At 35.9% G+C, this 18,803-nt stretch overlaps 1 protein-coding gene across 1 annotated transcript; it reads left to right on the forward strand.

Annotated features, from left to right (window-relative positions):
* The first annotated feature begins 4,564 nt into the window (after positions 1-4,564).
* On the forward strand, positions 4,565-6,346 carry LOC107774806 (thaumatin-like protein). The gene is made up of 3 exons (XM_016594454.2): positions 4,565-4,697; positions 5,290-5,753; positions 5,842-6,346. Exons 1-3 carry the CDS (start codon positions 4,634-4,636, stop codon positions 6,103-6,105), a joined length of 792 nt encoding a protein of 263 aa, XP_016449940.1. The 5' UTR covers positions 4,565-4,633; the 3' UTR covers positions 6,106-6,346.
* Positions 6,347-18,803: the final 12,457 nt, after the last annotated feature.

Here is an 18,803-nt window from a genome sequence, read left to right on the forward strand (position 1 = left end):
GGGCGTAGTCGACTTCTTGGGGGGTGTAGGCGGCATTTTCGGCCAAGACATTCAAATAGCTCTAGCTAGATTCTCAAGCTCTGATAAACCCACAACTGTTCCGAGAGTTACGAAGGAAGTTTCGAGCTCATATTGGTCATGGGTTTAGAACGGGAATTGAATTCTATGAGATTGATTCTCCTGTTGTTCCTCAGTAGCTCAGTGGTAGAGCCCAATCCGGAAACCGAAGGATTGAGGCTGACAACAAACATTGATTCATCTGTGCCAATGAGAAGGGGGCTTCACCTGGCCAGGTTGTCGAGGACACGTCTGAAGAGGAGGCGAGGCTCAGAGTGAGACGAGTCAGGGATCCAGAATGACTTCACTGAATGATCACCAAGAAAGAAAGACGCTTTACGCAATATTATAATTTCTAAAAAATATTATTAAACTGCATATTTTACCTCCTTAATAATAAATACACTATAAATTTTATCAATACTATAATTTAAAATTATTACTCCTTCATGAGTAAATACAAAATTATTTTTAAATAGCAAAATAATAGACGTATAATAATTTTGAGAGACATTGAACTAAGTCATGAAGATCTAGCAAGTAAAAATATAAATTTTGGCTATCTATTTTTTGAAAAAATATTCAAATGATATACATCTCATAATGTTCTCAATTAATAAATATGCAACATTATGCTTCGTTATTTGAGTTATCAAAATTTTCATATTTATATATATATGAAAGAACTTTAATTATTCAGTTGTTACGAAATTTTGAGAGTAAAAAGTACTAATTAGTGAATACGACACATGATTTGCATAAGAACTGTTGAGCGAGCCCAGGATGTTGAGCTTTATGCGTATTTTGGGCGCATAGTCGGGCGTTTCAGGGCGTAAGCCTCACAGAACTAAGCCCCACACATAAGTCTAAAGGCGTTTTGATAGTGCCCCACCTCAAAACGAGTCCCGAGGCGAGTTCCAAAAAATCCTTTTAAAATACTGATTTTAACTACCTATACAAAACCGTCTTTTCTAGAAATACAAAATAGCATTACCTACAATAGATGAAAAAATAAGTCACCCGCTCGACTCCTAGAGCGGTCTAGTGCAATGGGTTGTTTCTGTTTTTTTTAAATTATAAAAAAAATAGAAATTAATGATACAAGTAAAAGAGTAAAACCTACTTAGCAATCTTGAGATGACGAGGATGATTTGAATAAAAAAAGTGAAGACGGTGATGCACATTGATTTTCAATAATAGTTTGTTTGGCCAAGTTTCTCCAAGGTGAAAAGTATTTTTTTTTTTGAAAAAAAGTGTTTTTATTGAAAAAAAAAAGTATTTTTTTTCTTCTAAAGTTGAAGTGTTTGGCCAAGCTTTTAGAAGAAAAGAAAGTGCTTTTGAGTAGAAGCAGAAATAGTTTTGGAGAAGTAGAAAAAAGTAGTTTTTTCTAGGAAGCACTTTTTTGAGAAGCACTTTTGAAAAAATACACTTAGAAGCACTTTTTAAAAACTTGGCCAAACACTAATTACTGCTTAAAGTACTTTTCAAATTAATTAGTCAAATACAAACCGTTTCACACCAAAAGTACTTTTGAAAAAGACGCTTCTCAATTTTTTCACCATGGCCAAACATGATATAAGTTGGAATTAATGATTGGTTCCATTGGGAGTCAAACGGCGGAGCGTTTGAAATGGCGCTGATGCTATCTAAAGATTTCGAGTTAGAAATTATGTTCGTACAGTTCGGATTAGCTATGAGAATTTCGGTTTGAATTTTTTATTTTCGAATTGAATAAATGACCATCCAAATTCAATCCAAATAAGTTCAGATTGAATCGGATTTTTTAAGTTCGTTTTCGAATTAATCGGTTTGGATATTATGAATTTTCGGTTTTGAGTGTATAAGTTGAGATGTTTCTACTTTTTATAAAAATGAGTATTCAAATAAAGTACTCATGTTAAATTACCTAAAAAGTCTCTCATTCTTGTGCCAATCATCCATAAGATAATTAATACAGCTGATAAGAAGCAACACTTGTAAAATCATGTCCAAATAGAAAGTATTCTCACATTAACTTAGTAATTAATATCAAATTAAATATATGATATAATATCTAATGGGTAGGGTATTGAACTTATTACTATTGACATATAGATAATTGACTAAATATAAAGTATAAAAATATCGAATTTTCGGATATCCAAAAATCCGAAGTACCAAATCCAGTATCCAAAATTTAAAAATTAAATCCAAAATCCAAACCAAAAATCTAAAATTTTGGATTTCGGTTAGGATTTTGGATTTGCCCAAACTATACCCATCCCTACTTTGTACTCTCTCCATTTACTTCTACTTGTCCACTATACTAAAAATATATTTTTATTTTTACTTGTCCATTATACTAAATCAAGAGAAAGACAATTTTTTTTTCTTCCATATTTTACCCGTATCATTAACTACTCATTCTCCAAATCATTTCTCAAAACTTTTATAAATATTATCATTATTATGGATAAAATTGTAAAATACATATTTTATTTATTATTTCTTAAGGAGTGTGAAAAGTTCAAAGTGAACGGAGGAAATAGTACAATGGTAGTGTAGCTTTTGTTAATGGTACGACCGCAATCACCGTCATTTGCTTGAAATCTATTGCTCATATTAAGAAACCGAAGAAGAATTAGCCCAAATAGCCGCTTACATAATTGCTTAAATTAAAAACAGCCATCAAATATATAATATATGTATAATTCATGTATTGTATTTGTCTATGTATAATAAGTATATAATCTATGTTTACCGGCCAGAAAATATAATTTTCAGCGAAAGGCGGTGGCAAATTCAAATTTTTTAACTCATGGGTGCTTAGCTATTTTTCCTCTGAATTTGCTACTGAGGTTGGGTGCTTAGTGAATATATTTATATGTATTGCTCGGATTTTATGTAAATTATGTCGGGTTCCAAAGTAAATGGGTGCTTGGGCACCCATAACCTTAAACATAGATTCACCATGGGCAAAAGGGTGAACTCCCTTCTGCCCACCTAACTCCGTTCCTTGATGATATTCTACTTCCACGTATTAAAATTATGAATCCGCAAAATTTGTCCTACAAGTGAAAGGAGAGGGGTGTTTACATGGAAAATATATAGGTAAAATACATAAAGACCCCATTAAATTTGTCCAAAAAATAGGTTTGAACACTTAAGCTAAACAGGTGATTATTTATCCCCCTAAATTTATTTGGAGTGAATTATTTCCCTCCTTGAAATACTAATACCAGTCTCACAATATGAGGTGTTTTACACATATACGCCACGTCAAAACCACGTTAGCATCAGCGCCACGTCAGAAATCTTTTATTTTTGGTATTTCCTATTTTCCTGTTTTCTTGCTCATAGTTTACACTAATAATTTTAATTAACCATTAAGATTTGTTTCATCTCTCAGTCACCAGAGAGACAAGAGAGCACCAAGGGAGAACAAAGATTTGTTTTTTTTTGTTGGTTCAATAGTATCTCATGAAAGATTCACCATTGTTCCCTTTTAGCTTTATTTTTAGCAAATCTATTACCCTTCTCCGCCCAAAGAACCCACTTACCTCTTTGTTCATGTTGGATTATTCTACGTGCAATTGTATTTGCAAAGTCTTGGGTTGTGATCAATTCTCAAGAAAAATACTGTATATTCCGGCGAAAATGAGCTTTTAATTGAGGTGAACTGTTGTTGGGATGATTTTATTAGTTTTTGGGGAATCTTTTGGGGAAGAAAAATAATAATATTCTATCTTCTATAAATGGAAAGATATTAAAGAAAAGAAGTAGGAAAACAACAAGAAGAAGAAACTGATCTGAAGAAGAAACGGGGAGAAGGAGAAAGAAGGGGGTGGTTGAAGAGATCGGAAGAAGAGAAAGAAAGGGGCCCACTTTTTTATATTTTCTTTATGTCACGCGTTTAATTATTTTTTTCTTTTTATTTTTTTGTCACATAAGCTATTAAGGTGGAATAAAATTTCACTCACAATGTATTTAGGGGGTTAAAACTTAAAAATTACCAGTTTAATTTAGGTGTTCAAACCTTTTTTTTAGGACAAGTTTAATGAGATCTTTATGTATTTTGCCAAATATATACTTTAGTTTTGGACTCGGTCCATGCATCACATGACGTGTGTCTTTTACTTTTTGGCTTTTCATTTAATCATAGTTAAGTGATACAATATATATTTTACTTCAATTTATCACTCAATAGTAAATTAATCAGAGCCTTCAAGCGTTAGCATTGCACTACAGCCTGGAGAGAACTATTTCTTGAAGACTATATATGTTTTGCAGAAAAAGAAATAAAGAAAGAAAAACTCTACGTTGATTAGCTCAACCCTACCTCACATACATTAAGCCTGTGGCAAAATGCCAGGGCTCATTTATGATGTATAGCCTTCCATTGGAAGATAAATCATACTTTAAAGGGAGAGGTAAAACATCTGTTCTCTTTAAGGTTGTTTCTTATTTTCAAAGACTGTCTATGTAAAAGACTTGAAGTAAAATCAAAGAAGGATTTGGACCACTTCTATTAATATCCCAACTATAAATACATTCTTAATTTAGCTCCTTACATTCGTCAAAATTGCAAATTACCAGGATGAAGTTTTCATCGATATCTCCAACAATCCTTCTCTTCTTGATATGGCACTTCATTACATCAGGTATTTAAGATAACTCAAATGTAGTTGCTGTTTTAAAATTTCTTTTTTCCCCTTGAATCTTTTCTTTAATTCATTTTAATTTATCCATATCTCCAGCCATCCTTTGACGGTTGAAAATGCTACAAATGGCTCTCTTTTTTTCAAAGCTTAAGCAGGCATTTGCACAATATTTGGTTGAATAAAAAAAAGTATTTAAATTTAGAAGTTGAAAAAGAGTACTAGAAAATTGATGTTTGGACATGAATTTCATTGAAAAAAATAAAATGAAAAAGTAAAAATTGAACATTTATGACAATTTATTATTTAGCTTAAATACTCCCAAATATTTTTTTTAATATTTTACCTGTATTTTGAATTGGATTTAAGCTATATAAACTGGCATAGAATGCAAAAGCTTTTTACTAGGTTAATATAGTTGACATATTACAGTATAGTTATCAAGTTATCAATTAATGCTTATTATTGAAATTTACCTATAGTTATCTTATAAATGATCTCATTTTATGAATAGATGTATATGGACGAAACATAAACTCTTTCAAATACTTACTAAAGTTTAGTATTTATAAAACTTGGTATAATTTTTATATAGGTAAACTCGGAGAGGTGGAGGCATGCACCATCTACATCAATAACAAATGCCCCTTTCCTATATGGCCAGCAACAGCTCCAAATGCAGGCCATCCAGTTATAGCAAACGGCAGCTTCTACCTTCCGCCAGGCCGAATTCGCAGAATCGGTGCCCCAGGGGATTGGAGCGGACGCATTTGGGCTCGAACTGGTTGCAATTTCGACGATCCCACCAATCACAAACCTGCCTGTGAAACTGGCGATTGTGACGGAAAACTCGAATGTGAAGGAACCATAGGCCTTCCTCCAGTTACACTAGTAGAAATGTCTATACAATTTGACAAAAGACAACCAAGTTTCTATGATGTGAGCTTAGTTGACGGATATAACCTCCCTGTTTCTGTAACATCAAAACCTTCAGCATCAAAGTGCGTCATTGGAAGTTGCTCGAGAAACTTGAATGCCATGTGCCCATCAGAGCTTCAGGTTTGTTGAATTGTATAACCATCTCATCTAAATACTTAAATTATCAGGGAAGTACACTTTAAGACGCATAGTTTTATGTTTTTGACAGGTTATAAATGATGAAGGACAAGTGGTGGCGTGTAAAAGTGCTTGCTTGGCATTCAATCTCGACTCATTTTGTTGCAGGAACAAATATGGGAGCCCCGACAAATGCAAGCCAAGTGTGTACTCGAGTTTGTTCAAGAAATCTTGTCCCTCTTACGTTACTTATGCTTTTGACACACCTTCACCTGTGGTTGGCTGTTCATCCGATCAATTTGTCATAACTTTCTGTCCAGATAAATGGGGCACCGAACAATATTCGTCTACTTGATTGAATTGTTCCTCCTCGTTTTACTATTGCGGCTTCTCCCTTATACAATCAGCAATCATGTTAATCTTTAGTTAGATGTAATAGTGTCATCTTGTACACAAAATAATCTTGAGTCTACATTCTGATCAACTCCTTAGTAAATTATAGCAGCATGGCTAGAGTGGGTTACTATTTACTAGGTTCCCCACCGGCCATAGTGCTTTATTTTCATCAATAAGATAAATGAATACAACCTTCTATTCTTTTTTTCCTTATAATTTCTATTGTGCAGTGAAAGATAATATCAACATGAATGTCAAGGCTTCATTTAACACAAAACAATATCACTATAGAATATAGTTACCGAGTTCCTGATAAACTAATAAAACAGATACGCCAACTTTGTTTAGGTTAGGCTTCAAAACTGTAAAATGAAATTGTAAAGTGACCAGATTTTATTTAATTGTATTGAAAATGAGGACGGGTATCAAACAGTAGTTATCTTTATACAAAGTCTTACTAAATACATATTAGGTTATTTCAAGAGAAAATTTTATATAAAGTTATCATCACTCTATGATTCATCAAAAATTTAACTGAATAAAGTTTATGACAACCTTCAAACAATTAATTTCTCATATGATCTTATGCTTGGCTTTGTAAATTACTGAAATCTGCCACTACTAGAAATACGCTAAAAATCGATCAAAAAAACCAATAAAAGTTGGTCGGTTATGGCCAATTACCGATCAAAACGCGACCATTAGGGTGTGGACGGTGTTTTGATGGTCGGAATGGCTTACCGACCAAAGTTGGTCGGAAATTACCGACCAACATTGGTCGGTAGCTTAAAACGACCATCTGACAAGTTTACGTACTTACCGACCAACGGTGTGGACGGTGTTTTGATGGTCGGAATGGCTTACCGACCAAAGTTGGTCGGAAATTACCGACCAACTTTGGTCGGTATATTAAAACGACCATCTGACAAGTTTAATTACTTACCGACCAACTTTGGTCGGAAACATATTTTATTAATTTAATTTTACCGACCAAAGTTGGTCGGTTTAACTAAATTATATTTTTTTATTAATTATTAAAATTAAAAAAAACCGACCAACTTTGGTCGGTAATTGAAAATATATATTTTTTAAAACTAATTAAAATTAAACATTACCGACCAACTATGGTCGGTAATCTCAACAATGCAAGCAAAATACCGACCAAAGTTGGTCGGTAATGTTGAATTCTAGGAATTCAATGTTCATTAACCGACCAACTTTGGTCGGTATTTTGGAATAATTATTTTTTAATTAAAATCCGATCAACGTTGGTCGGTTTTTCTGGGTTTAATTTTGGCATAAAATGCCTGTTTTGACAGCTACACCACCTGCCAGCATACCAATAAACCTAATAATAACAACAACACAACAACAACAACTAAAACATTCAATAAATACTTTTAAACTAACAAATTAAAGTTCAATTGAACATAAAAATCCAAAACCAAGTTAAAACTAATTACAACTAGTTCAAAACTTGTTCTATTTGTCTATTTCAAAGTATATAAAAGTCAAGGGGTATTTTCTACAACATCATCACTACCGTCTGATGAACTTTCATTTACAAGACGGTATAGAGAACGGACTTATGGAGGACGGGAAGAACGATCACTGAGAGGACGGGAGGAACGATCACGAGCAGGACGGGAGGAACGATCACGTGGAGGTCGACCCTCTGGAGATGACTCACGAGACCAGGGCAACGGAAAAGCTCCACTAGATAGGAGAGTTCTGATCTGAGCTTGCATGCCAAGGAATTGAGCATCTCTAAGCCTTTCTCTTTCCTTGGCCTCTTCTAGCTCGGATGTGAGCTTTGTCACTGTCTCCCGCATAGCGGAGAGGCTCTCCCTATTAAGTTCCTCGCCTTGCGAGGAAGTCTCTATTCCTTGCATTCCACACTTATAGCGATGGAAGAATTTAGTAGGAAGCCCGTATACCTTCCCCCATTTTAGACCGCCAACAGACTCCAACCATATTCTTTCAGCATCCTCGTCCGAAGGTTGGGTTGGCTCACCCGATTCACCAGCTGGATGACTACGGATGAATTCCTCCACGTTACTTTGGTAGCGACCCTATATTATTTTAAATTAAATCAGTATTTCAAATTTTTTATAAAAGTAAATTATAATACTTAAAGAAAATTGAAAGCTTACATATTCAGTCGAGGCCCGGTCCTCGATCCACTTATATTGATCCCCCTCTTTCTTCTTCTTCTTCAAAATATGCGTCTCCTTGAATAGCTCATCATGACTCATTAGACGCCCATACTTCTTTTCCTGAAAATAAATTAATTTAGTTAATAAACAGAATAGATATACTTAGAAAAGTAAAATAATTTAAGCAATTACGTACCAGTGTGCAAGGAGCCTCCCTTCTCGGATGTGCGAGCTTTTTTTCCTTTTTCGCTCCTCTCTAAGAACTCCGCGGTAAGCCATTGCCTTTGCAAATTATTCCACAAATTCTCAAGTAACCATCCAGGCCTCTTGTTCTTCTTTCTAGCATTCGAGAAAGCATCCGCCAATCTCTTGCGAGCTTTATGATAAAAATTTGCAGCCACTTCCGCGCTATAGAGGTCTTCCCATACACACTTGCTCTGCATTTCAAAATTTAATTATTAGATGAAAATATCATAAATATAAATTATTAAACTATTTAAAAGAATATTTATACCTTAAATTGATTGAAAATTTGCTCCTCAGCGAGAATGGGCAATCAGTCCAAGTCGCATAAGGGCCATCATAAAGCTTTCTGATGGCATTGGTGATTATCTTCGTAGTCTTATTACCTAGCCTGAACCTGCAATTTAACAATAAAAATACATTAATATCTTAGTAAAAATGTTACAAATTAATAGACGCAAAAATAATGAATAACACTTACCCATCACCCTCAGGTACTATAATGATCATGCCATATCGATCATAATGCACTACCTCGTCATCAGCATCCGAAGCATGTGTATCAGAGGCATGTGTAGATGGTGCAGGCGGGTCAGAGCTACTGCCTCGCAGGCGAAGACCTGCAATAGATGGAGTCGATGATAAAGATGGTTGCGATCCTTGTGACTGCGACATAGCTGGATGCGACCCAAGTGGCTGTGATACTGATGGTTGTGACCCAAATAGCTGTGATCCGAGTGGTTGTGACATGGATAGATGTGATCCATGTGGCTATGAGGATGCTGGACTGTATGTCAGACGTATAGTCCTATGGCCCTGTGATGGAAGACCAGGTGTCTGAATGAAGGTGTATGGCTCGTGATGCTGTGTCAGCTCAGTATAGACGTGTGGTGGAGGATAATACATAGGCATCTCTGAAAAGGGTGGACAAGAGGGACTATTATTTTCTACCCTCCTCTTTCCCTTCCTACCCTTTTCTCGACCCCGAGAACTAGTAGGGTCATTGTTACCTTGACCCTTGCCTTCCATCTGCATAATATAATACACATTTAGATTGAAACATATAAGAAACTAGCTATAAAACGAGAGTGCTTTAAAAAACTAACTTTTTAATCATCATCGACGTATTGTTCCTCGTCCGAGAATTCTTCGTCCTCACTTGTTTGAGCTTCATCGGTTGATTATTCATCCTCATTTTCTATAATTGTTACTTCATTTATATCAACTTCTTCCAATGTGCGTTCAGGATGTTCCAAATCATTTTCTAACTTATCGTCCACTATTTGGTGAACACTGGAGATATCGTTTTGATATGCAACATCTAATACATTCTCGACTTCCACCCTGCCTACAGGCTTAGTTTTTATTACAGCCCACTAATCGGACTTATTTCGCTGCAATTGATAGGGAGTATAATACACTTGCCTAACGTTATGTGCAATTATGAAGGGATCATAGCGATCATACTCCCTCGTATGATTAACCTCAATTATGTTGTATTGGTGGTGTACTCTTGTACCTCTTGTTGGATTTGGGTCAAACCACTTGCATCTAAAGAGTATCAATTTCCTATATGGCCAACATGTATATTCTAGTTGTAATATTTCTTTGACCACACCATAATAATCAATATCTCCAACTTGGTTGCCATCACCACCTTGAACCCACACCCCGCTGTTGTTGCTATTTTTATTTTTAGAGCAATCCTCTGTATGAAACTTATAACCATTCACTACGTACTTAGACATTGTTGTGACCAGCCCGGGTCCCCAAGATATATCTTTCAAAAATTGATTTACAACATTATTTGGTTTATTTACCTACAAAGTGTTAACAAAATTCATAAGTTAGCACAACTTATGAATCAATTTTTATACATTTACTACGTATATATATATATATACTTACAAACTATTTGAACCACGTATCAAATCTCGTATATACAGCATCATGGCCAAATTGACCCACGAAGTGACTGTGACACATCAAATATTTTTAGTAGTTGCATCAATATGTAGTCACAGTAAATTTTACATTTTGATAACTAATAAATCAATACTTACTTGAGAAATGGTACAACTTCGGGACAATTTAACAACACATGAAGTGTAGCTGACTTGTACTCCATATCACTCAAACTTCTTTTTCTAACATCCTTAGAACATCGGCCTGGTTGATTGAATATGGACATTGGTGGATATAATGGATCATTCACACATTCGACCGTGTGCCTATTGGGCCTATTCCTAGAACATGGCACGTTACTCTCAAAATAATAAGAACAAAAATGTGCAGTTTTCTTTGCAAGATAGGCTTCGCATATAGATCCTTCAATCCTATTCCTCTGCTTAACAAATTATTTTCATTTTCCAATTGTCCTACATAATGTCATGTTAGCCAAGAACATTCAAATAAAATAGAATATTACATCAAACTTATAATATTACCTCACAAAGGGATACATCCATCTGCATTGAACAAGCCCTCCAAGTCGTGCCTCGTGTACAAGGTATATTGCAAGGTGTTCCATCACATCAAAGAAACCACATGGAAATATTTTTTCCATCTTACTAGAAATTACACGAATGTTCTGATCCATCCGAAGTAGGTTTTCTTCCCTTAATGTGGTAGAACACAAGTCTTTGAAAAACAAACTAATCTCTGTGATGGGTTTCCAGATTCTTTCAGGTAAACCACAAAATGCAATAGGCACTAAGGTCTCCATGAAAACATGGCAGTCATGACTTTTCAAATGGCTCAACTTCCCTACCTCCATATCTACTTTTTTTCCAAGATTCGACGCATAACCCTCATGCATCTTCTATTTCGTAACCCAATCACAAATTTATCGTCTTTCCTCCAAAGTGAATGTGTAACTTGCTTTGGGCTTGAACACCTTACCATTGTTTGCTGTTTGCAAGTATAATTCAGGCCGCCTGCAATATTCTTGTAAGTCCATTCTAGCTTTCGGGTTATCTTTTGTATTACCTTTAACATCCATCACTGTGTTTAAAAAATTGTCAAAATAAGTTTTCTCAATACGCATGACATCAAGGTTGTGTCGGAGAAGATTATCATTCCAATAAGTCAACTCCCAAAATATACTCTGTTCCGTCCAATTATGATTAACACCATATCCGGGGAACATATAAGGTGGAGCCTCGGTAACTTTACTGAAGTTCTAGACCCTCTCCCTAATTTCCTCACCTGAAAGTATCGGAGGTGGAGAGTCATATTCCCATTATTCTTTTTGAATGCATTTTTCATCCTTCTAAACTCATGATCATCAGGCAAGAATTGACGGTGACAATCAAACCATGATTGCTTTCAGCCATGTTTCAAAGTGAACGCTTTACTATTTTTCATGCAGCAAGGAGAAACTAGCTTCCCAGCAGTCATCCACCCAGACAACATTCCATACGCAGGAAAACCTTTAATAGTCCACATTAAATAAGCACGCAAATTGAAATTCTGCTTGGTTGATATGTCATATATTTCAACACCATCATACCACAATTGTAATGACCCAACCGTTCGTTTTGACTGTTAGAACCCCGTTCCCCTAAATAAAATTTTTCGTATGTGTTTTTAATGATTTATGACTTGTGGGGATGGTTGGTTCGGGATTTGAAAGTGTGTGAGTTGAAATCGGAACACTTGGTTCCTTAAGTTACTTTAAATGGACAAGTTTGACTTCGGTCAACATTTTGAGAAAATGACTCCGGAATCAGGATTTGACGGTTCCAATAGGTTCGTATGATAATTTTGGACTTGGGCGTATGTCCGAATCGGGTTTTGGATAACCCGGGAGCATTTTGACGCTTAATAGTAAAAATCAACTAATTGAAGGTTTAAAATTCTTTAAATTTGGTTTGGAGTAGGATTTTGAGTAATTTAAGTCCGTTTAGAATTCCGAGTTTAGAAATAGTTTCGTATAGTGATTTAAGACTTGCACGCAAATTTTTGTGTCATTCCGAGTAGTTTATGTATGTTTCGGCGCATTGGAAGTAAATTGAAGAACTTGAAATTCTTAAGTTTAAATCAATTTGGTTTAGGATATGATTCTTAGATTTGAGGTTGTTTTACGTGTTCCGAGAGTTTGAGCGAGTCCATTTTATGATTTTAAACCTGTTGGTATGTTCGGGCGGGGCCCCAGGAGGTCCCGAGTATTAATTGGATGAGGCTCGGACCAATTTCGAACTTGGGAGAAAAATGCTGAAACTTTCTGCTTCTGGTACGTTCGCACCTGCGCTTGGACAGCCGCGTGTGCGACCCTCGCAGATGCGAGCTTCAATCGCAGAAGCGGAAGTGGGAAAGAGGGCCTGCCATCGCAGGTGCGGAATACGCACAGGTGCGAGAATTTTTGCGCAGATGCGACCTTGGCCCAGGCGAGTGGAATTCGTACCTGCGAGGAATTTCCGCAGGTGCGGTAACCCTCCGCAGGTGCGAAAAACCTGTTCGGGCAGAATGTTAAAAAGGGGCGAGGCTGAGCCATTTTTGTCCGTGTTTCCTCCATTTTTGGGAGACTTTGGAGCTGTTCGAGAGAGGATTTCAACTAGCAACATGAAGATAAGTTAATTCTACACACTTAGAGTTAAATACATAGATTATGGGTAGATTATAATTAGTAATTCTTAGAAATCAAAGTCTTAGGTGAAAAACCTAGATTTTAACCACGAAAATAGTTATGGAATTGGGTATAAATTATATATTCAGGTTCTTGAGATTATGGTTAACGTTTTCATCCGAAAATTTCCAGAATTCGAGCACGTGGGCCCGGGGTAAATTTTAGAAATTTTACCATTTTGTATAAGGTAATTTATTTAATAGATAAATTTCGAATCATTTAGCATATATTAATTATTTTGTATAATATTTGGATAGTTTCGGATTTTTCGGCATCGAATCGAGAATTCAACGCGACGTGGTAATCGAAAAGTGGACTTTGAGACAAGGTAAGCCTCTTGTCTAATCTTGTGAGGGGGAAATTACCCCATAGGGATTAAATTGAATAATTGTTGCTAATTACAGGGGCTACGTACGCACGAGGTGACGAGAGTCCGTGCGTAGCTACTATTAATGCTAAAGTCCGGGTAGTTTAGGACTCAAAACATGAATTACTTGTGTAAAGTGTATTCTTTGTTTAATTAATATTAATTGATATGTATATATGAATATATTGTGAATTGTTAGATAAAGATATTAAAGGATGAAAATCTCATATGCTTGATTTTCTGTTTAAATTAATTAATTGTCAAAAGAAATTGTTCTTCCTCCCGAATTTATTCTATAATAAATATACTCTCCTTCCGGAGGTACATAAGAAAATGTCCTCCTTTCTTGTGGAGCGGGCCAAACGCCTTGGCAGGATAGATGCATCTATGGATCACGCCGCACGTCCCTCGGCAGTGTACACGACACTCTGGATCGGGCTGTGCATCCTCGGCAGAAATCGTGCTTAATAATAATAAACACACGACACCTTAATAGTTTATTGCAGCTTGTGAGCTAATTGATAAATTAGAAATCATTGGAATTTACTGAATTTTTATTCCTGCTTGTTAAGAATTATTGTTATTCCTGTAAATGAGACTAATTGATAAACTCAAAATCTTTGGAATTTATTGAATTATTATTCCTGCTTGTTTAGAATTATTATTATCCCTGTAAATGAGACTAATTGATAAATTTGGAAATTTATTGGAATTGAAAGAATTTAATTAATATATTGAGAATTACTACATTGAAGGAATCTAATTATTTCTACTGGTCAATAAAATTACTGTTAAATCTGTGAACCACGTTGATATAAATATTTCTATCTCATGATTATTTAAATATTATTGACCCATAGTGAGTGTCAAAGTCGGTCATCTCTTCTCTACCTCTTCGAGATTAGGCTTGATACTTACTGGGTACACATTGTTTTCGTACTCATACTGCACTTGCTGCATATTTTATTGTGTAGGTACATATATGTATAGCGGCCTTATGGGCGCAAAGGTGTGGTTAATAATTGTGGGGACATAGGTGAGCTGCACTCTATATTACGATACGCAGCTAACAGAGTCTCCTTCAGAGTTATTAAATTTTTCTGTCTAATTTGTATTATGGACAAATATTGTATTTTATATTTAATTCCGTAGTAAATGCTCATGCACTTGTGACACCAGATTTTGGGAATGGTTGTGAATTGTTTAGAAATTTAGTTGCTAAAAATATTGATCATTTACTCTATGAGTTTTATCTTTACAATTTCATTGAAGAAATTTTTATTTCAAAAATACTAAAATGGATAATTAAGTTAATTGATTATGGTTGGCTTGCCTGACAGTGTTGTTCGGCGCCATCACGGCCTTTTAGATTTTGGGTCTTGTCAACATGGTATTAGAGAGCACTAGGTTCACGTAGGTCTCACGAGTCATGAGCAAGTTTAGTAGAGTCTTGCGGATCGGTACAGAGACGTCTGTGCTTATCTTCGAGAGGCTACAGGGCTATTAGGAATACTTCCCTTTTTGATTCCTTATCGTGCGATTTGATTCCTTTGAGGCTTATGCCTACATTTCCTTCCTATTCAATTTTATGCGACGTGAAACACTTGTTATAAATTAGGGATCGAGGAAAATTTTAATGGTACTACATATATAGTACAAGATGCTTCTCCCTATGTAATTAATTGGGCTATTGTCGCCGCCTTGCGAAAGGTCGCTCTGTCATTTCAAATTAAGTATTAGTACTACCTAAGGTCTTGAGATATGGCATTGATTGTTATGACGATTCATGCGTTGTTATCACATAATGTTTATGTAATGGTAGAATGCCTGTCTATGTGTCAGGGCAATAAACGACTTGAAAGAAGGTTTTCTCAGTTAATGATTCAGAGGTTCCATGTTTTAATTCCAGCGGAGAAAAGGCAATCAGACTATGAATTTTCAGGTTTGGGATTGATGGAGTAACGAAGCTTGATATTTTCGAGTGTGGTAGAGTTTTCAATTTTGATGTGCTGTCATCGCCTTGTAAAATGCGTTAAGTTTTGTCGGTGTTATGGTTTTCTTCAACTCGCCTTCACGACGGGGTGTTAGGAATTTGTATAGGGGAAGCAGTCGTTAGAGATCGCGATGTGCAGTGATTCAGGATCGAAGCAGCATTCCTAGTATTGATGTCTCGAGAAAGATGATCATCAGAAAGGTTTAAAGCTGGTAACGAGCTATTGGTTCAAGTGCTACAGAGACGGATTTTGAGTTAAGGCAACAACTGGGCAGTGAAGGATGAGGAAGGACATGTGGAAGGTGCCTTGCGATGGTTAGGTTCCGAAAAGGCCAAATGTAAGAAAACAGAAGCAGAGTACTTGCTTAAAGGAGATGGTTGACCAAAGTGGGAGAGTGGCAAGGTAGCACATTGGTTACGATGATTACACGTCTTGAGGAACGTTTGGAGTGATTTGGGATGTAAAATGGACAATGACTAGGTCTACGGACTTAAGTTGTAATATTAGCTGCTATATTGAGAAAGATTGGATACAACAGGAGGAAGTTGCTTGATATGAAGAAGGATACAACATGACTTTGGATTGGAATGTATTGTTGCACCTCTAGTTAACGTCCATGAGGAGTGAACGGACTGGTGCAGCTGGTGAATGAGCTCGGACTCAGGATGATCTACTGATTTCGTAGTAATTGCACCCAGTGCAGCGACGTTGGAATATGTCAGCTTGTAATTTCCACAGGTGGGTTATCTCCTATAAGCAGGTTAGCGGTCGCGTGGTGTGACGAAGCTTCTGCGAAGAATTTTACTGGCTACCCGGTAGGATATTTAATATGTAAATGTGGCTAGTGGTTCGGAGTGTTTATTAAAGGTTAATAGAAGGATTTTGAGAAAATTTGACGAGTTGCGTGTGCAGGATCATGTCAACGATGAAGAAAGAATCTCGGTGGATTCCAAAATTTTGTAATTGTAGCTTCAAGCTAAGTGGGAGAGCCCCACCGTCTATGATTGGATTGCGTAGTGTCAACTTGTGCGGTTTCTGGTTATCAGTGTATTGGTGGATCATTGCGACTAAGGAAAGAAACCATCAGTGGTAATTTAAGGAAAGTATTTGGGGAATGTATGCCATATTTGGCCTTATCAATTCATATTTAGGTTTTTGAAAGACTCAGAGTTTATACTTCGTGTAGATGTAATGCACAGGAAAGTGAAATAGTCATATGTTTCCTTGATAAAATGTCCATGTGCTAGCAGGGCCTTGGAATTGATCATGTTTGGGAACAAGTCAGAGCAAGTGACTCTCAATAACAGTCCTAGTGGATTCAACAATTTAAAGTGTGGTATCTAAGGATCTCGAGTTTGTAGTATGGTTGAGTATCGAGCTTTTGCAGTAGATTATGAAACGGGGCTTCGAGTACTCTGCGTTATCTTCAGGTTGTGGTGTAGCAATAGAGAAACAAAAGAGACTAACTTCGGATTCATAAAAGAAGTATCAGAATGGGTGTGCCAGTTGAAGATGTAAAAAGTGCGCACAAGAAGGGTTATGAGATAATTAGTGGGTTTTGAAATAGCGTGGTCTCGTGAAATAAGGTCACTTGGGATTAGTGCGGATTTGAGTTCGTGATGTAATGAATGGAGCTATTATTATTTCTAAGGCATGTTGAGTGTAAATTGAAAAAAGACGGATCGGCTAACAATGGTTGAATCGACACGATGTTGGCAATGATTAGTTCCTTCAGTGCATTGAATTATGCATGTGATTTTGTCACGATCCAAAATTCCCTCTGTAAGAGGTCGTAATGGTACCTAGTCTCTAAGACTAGGTAAGCCTAACAATGCGGAATAATCATAAATATCTGAAATGAATAAACTACAATTTAAATAATTACAACTCCCAAAACCCGGTAGAAATAAGTCACAAGCTTCTAAAAATTTATTCTCAAAGTTTCTATGTATCAAGGTCTAAAGAAAAATAAGGAAGCAACATAAAATGATAGAAGGGGACTTCGGAGTCTACAGACGCTGGCAGATATACCTCGAAGTCTCTGTGAGCAGGTAAATCACTGACGTCTAGACTGGTAAGATGTACCTGGATCTGCACAAAAAGATGTGCAGAAGCGTAGTATGAGTACACCACAACGGTACCCAATAAGTGCCAAGCCTAACCTCGGTAGAGTAGTGACGAGGTCAGGTCAGGCCCTACTGGAGAATAGATAATGACATGGAAAAATGTTTAAATAATTTAATAAGATAAAATGACTATGGAAATGAATCAAATAGTATGTCACATTTAATGACACCAAATAATTTCAAATAATATCTCGTGGAATCATAACAGAATTCCTTTCAACTTTATGAAAATCACAACAATTAATCGAAGACAACTATGGCTATAAATCAATATCAACAAGGGCACTACCTAGGTACCGCCTCGTAGTCCCAAGTCATAAATAAATTCACAACATCTCATTTCCTTATGTCACCGCGGGAGCCTTCACAATTTATTTAAAGAAAATATTTTTCACGAAATAGCCTCCTGCGTTTTAGCCACCCTTATCACACCGCATGACTTCTAGTAGTCACCCCTACTAGCCACGCGTATCAAGCCACCCTTATCTCACCGCATGCGTTTCAATACCCAGACCTTATACCACCGCATGCGTATCAATATCACATTATATCATAATTTGCTCCTCAAGTGCTCAATATTTCGATTTTTCCAAAAATAAATCAACAAAAATATTTTTCAATAATAAAGAGCTCACGGTTCATGCCAAAATAATCCAACAATAATATTTTTTCACAATAAAGAGCTCATGGATCCATCACAATGAGTGCCAAAAATCATATGAAAATATTCAGAAAATAATATTTCAAAACCTTTAATACGTTGCTTCAATATCAATTTTAAAAATATCAAATACTTCATGTTAGTAATATTTAATTTAAAGAAAATCAACCTTCAAATAATACACAGTATAAAAGAAACCAAGTTTCAATTAAACAGATAAAACAATTAGCAGGAAAAGCTCAAACAAATTTAAAGTATATATCTCAGATAAATGATAAAGAATATAACAAGATAAATTAATTTAATAAATGCGCAACAATGATCTACACAATTTAAAAATATAACCTTTCACATTTTGCCCGTGTACACACTCGTCACCTCGTGTACACGATTTTCAACACATTATAATAATCACATTCATATTAATTCTAGGGAAAATTTTCTCCACACAAGGTTAGACAAGTCACTTACCTCGACTTGCTC

Source organism: Nicotiana tabacum, chromosome 17 (assembly GCF_000715075.1).
Source record: "Nicotiana tabacum cultivar K326 chromosome 17, ASM71507v2, whole genome shotgun sequence".
Classification (NCBI taxonomy): domain Eukaryota; kingdom Viridiplantae; phylum Streptophyta; class Magnoliopsida; order Solanales; family Solanaceae; genus Nicotiana; species Nicotiana tabacum.

Bases quoted from the DNA above. Each gene is read 5' to 3' on its own strand.
- LOC107774806 (XM_016594454.2), top strand. From the start codon at position 4,634: ATGAAGTTTTCATCGATATCTCCAACAATCCTTCTCTTCTTGATATGG. The intron at 4,698-5,289 runs GTATTTAAGATA...ATTTTTATATAG, and splicing joins ATGGCACTTCATTACATCAG to GTAAACTCGGAGAGGTGGAG. The intron at 5,754-5,841 runs GTTTGTTGAATT...TGTTTTTGACAG, and splicing joins TGTGCCCATCAGAGCTTCAG to GTTATAAATGATGAAGGACA.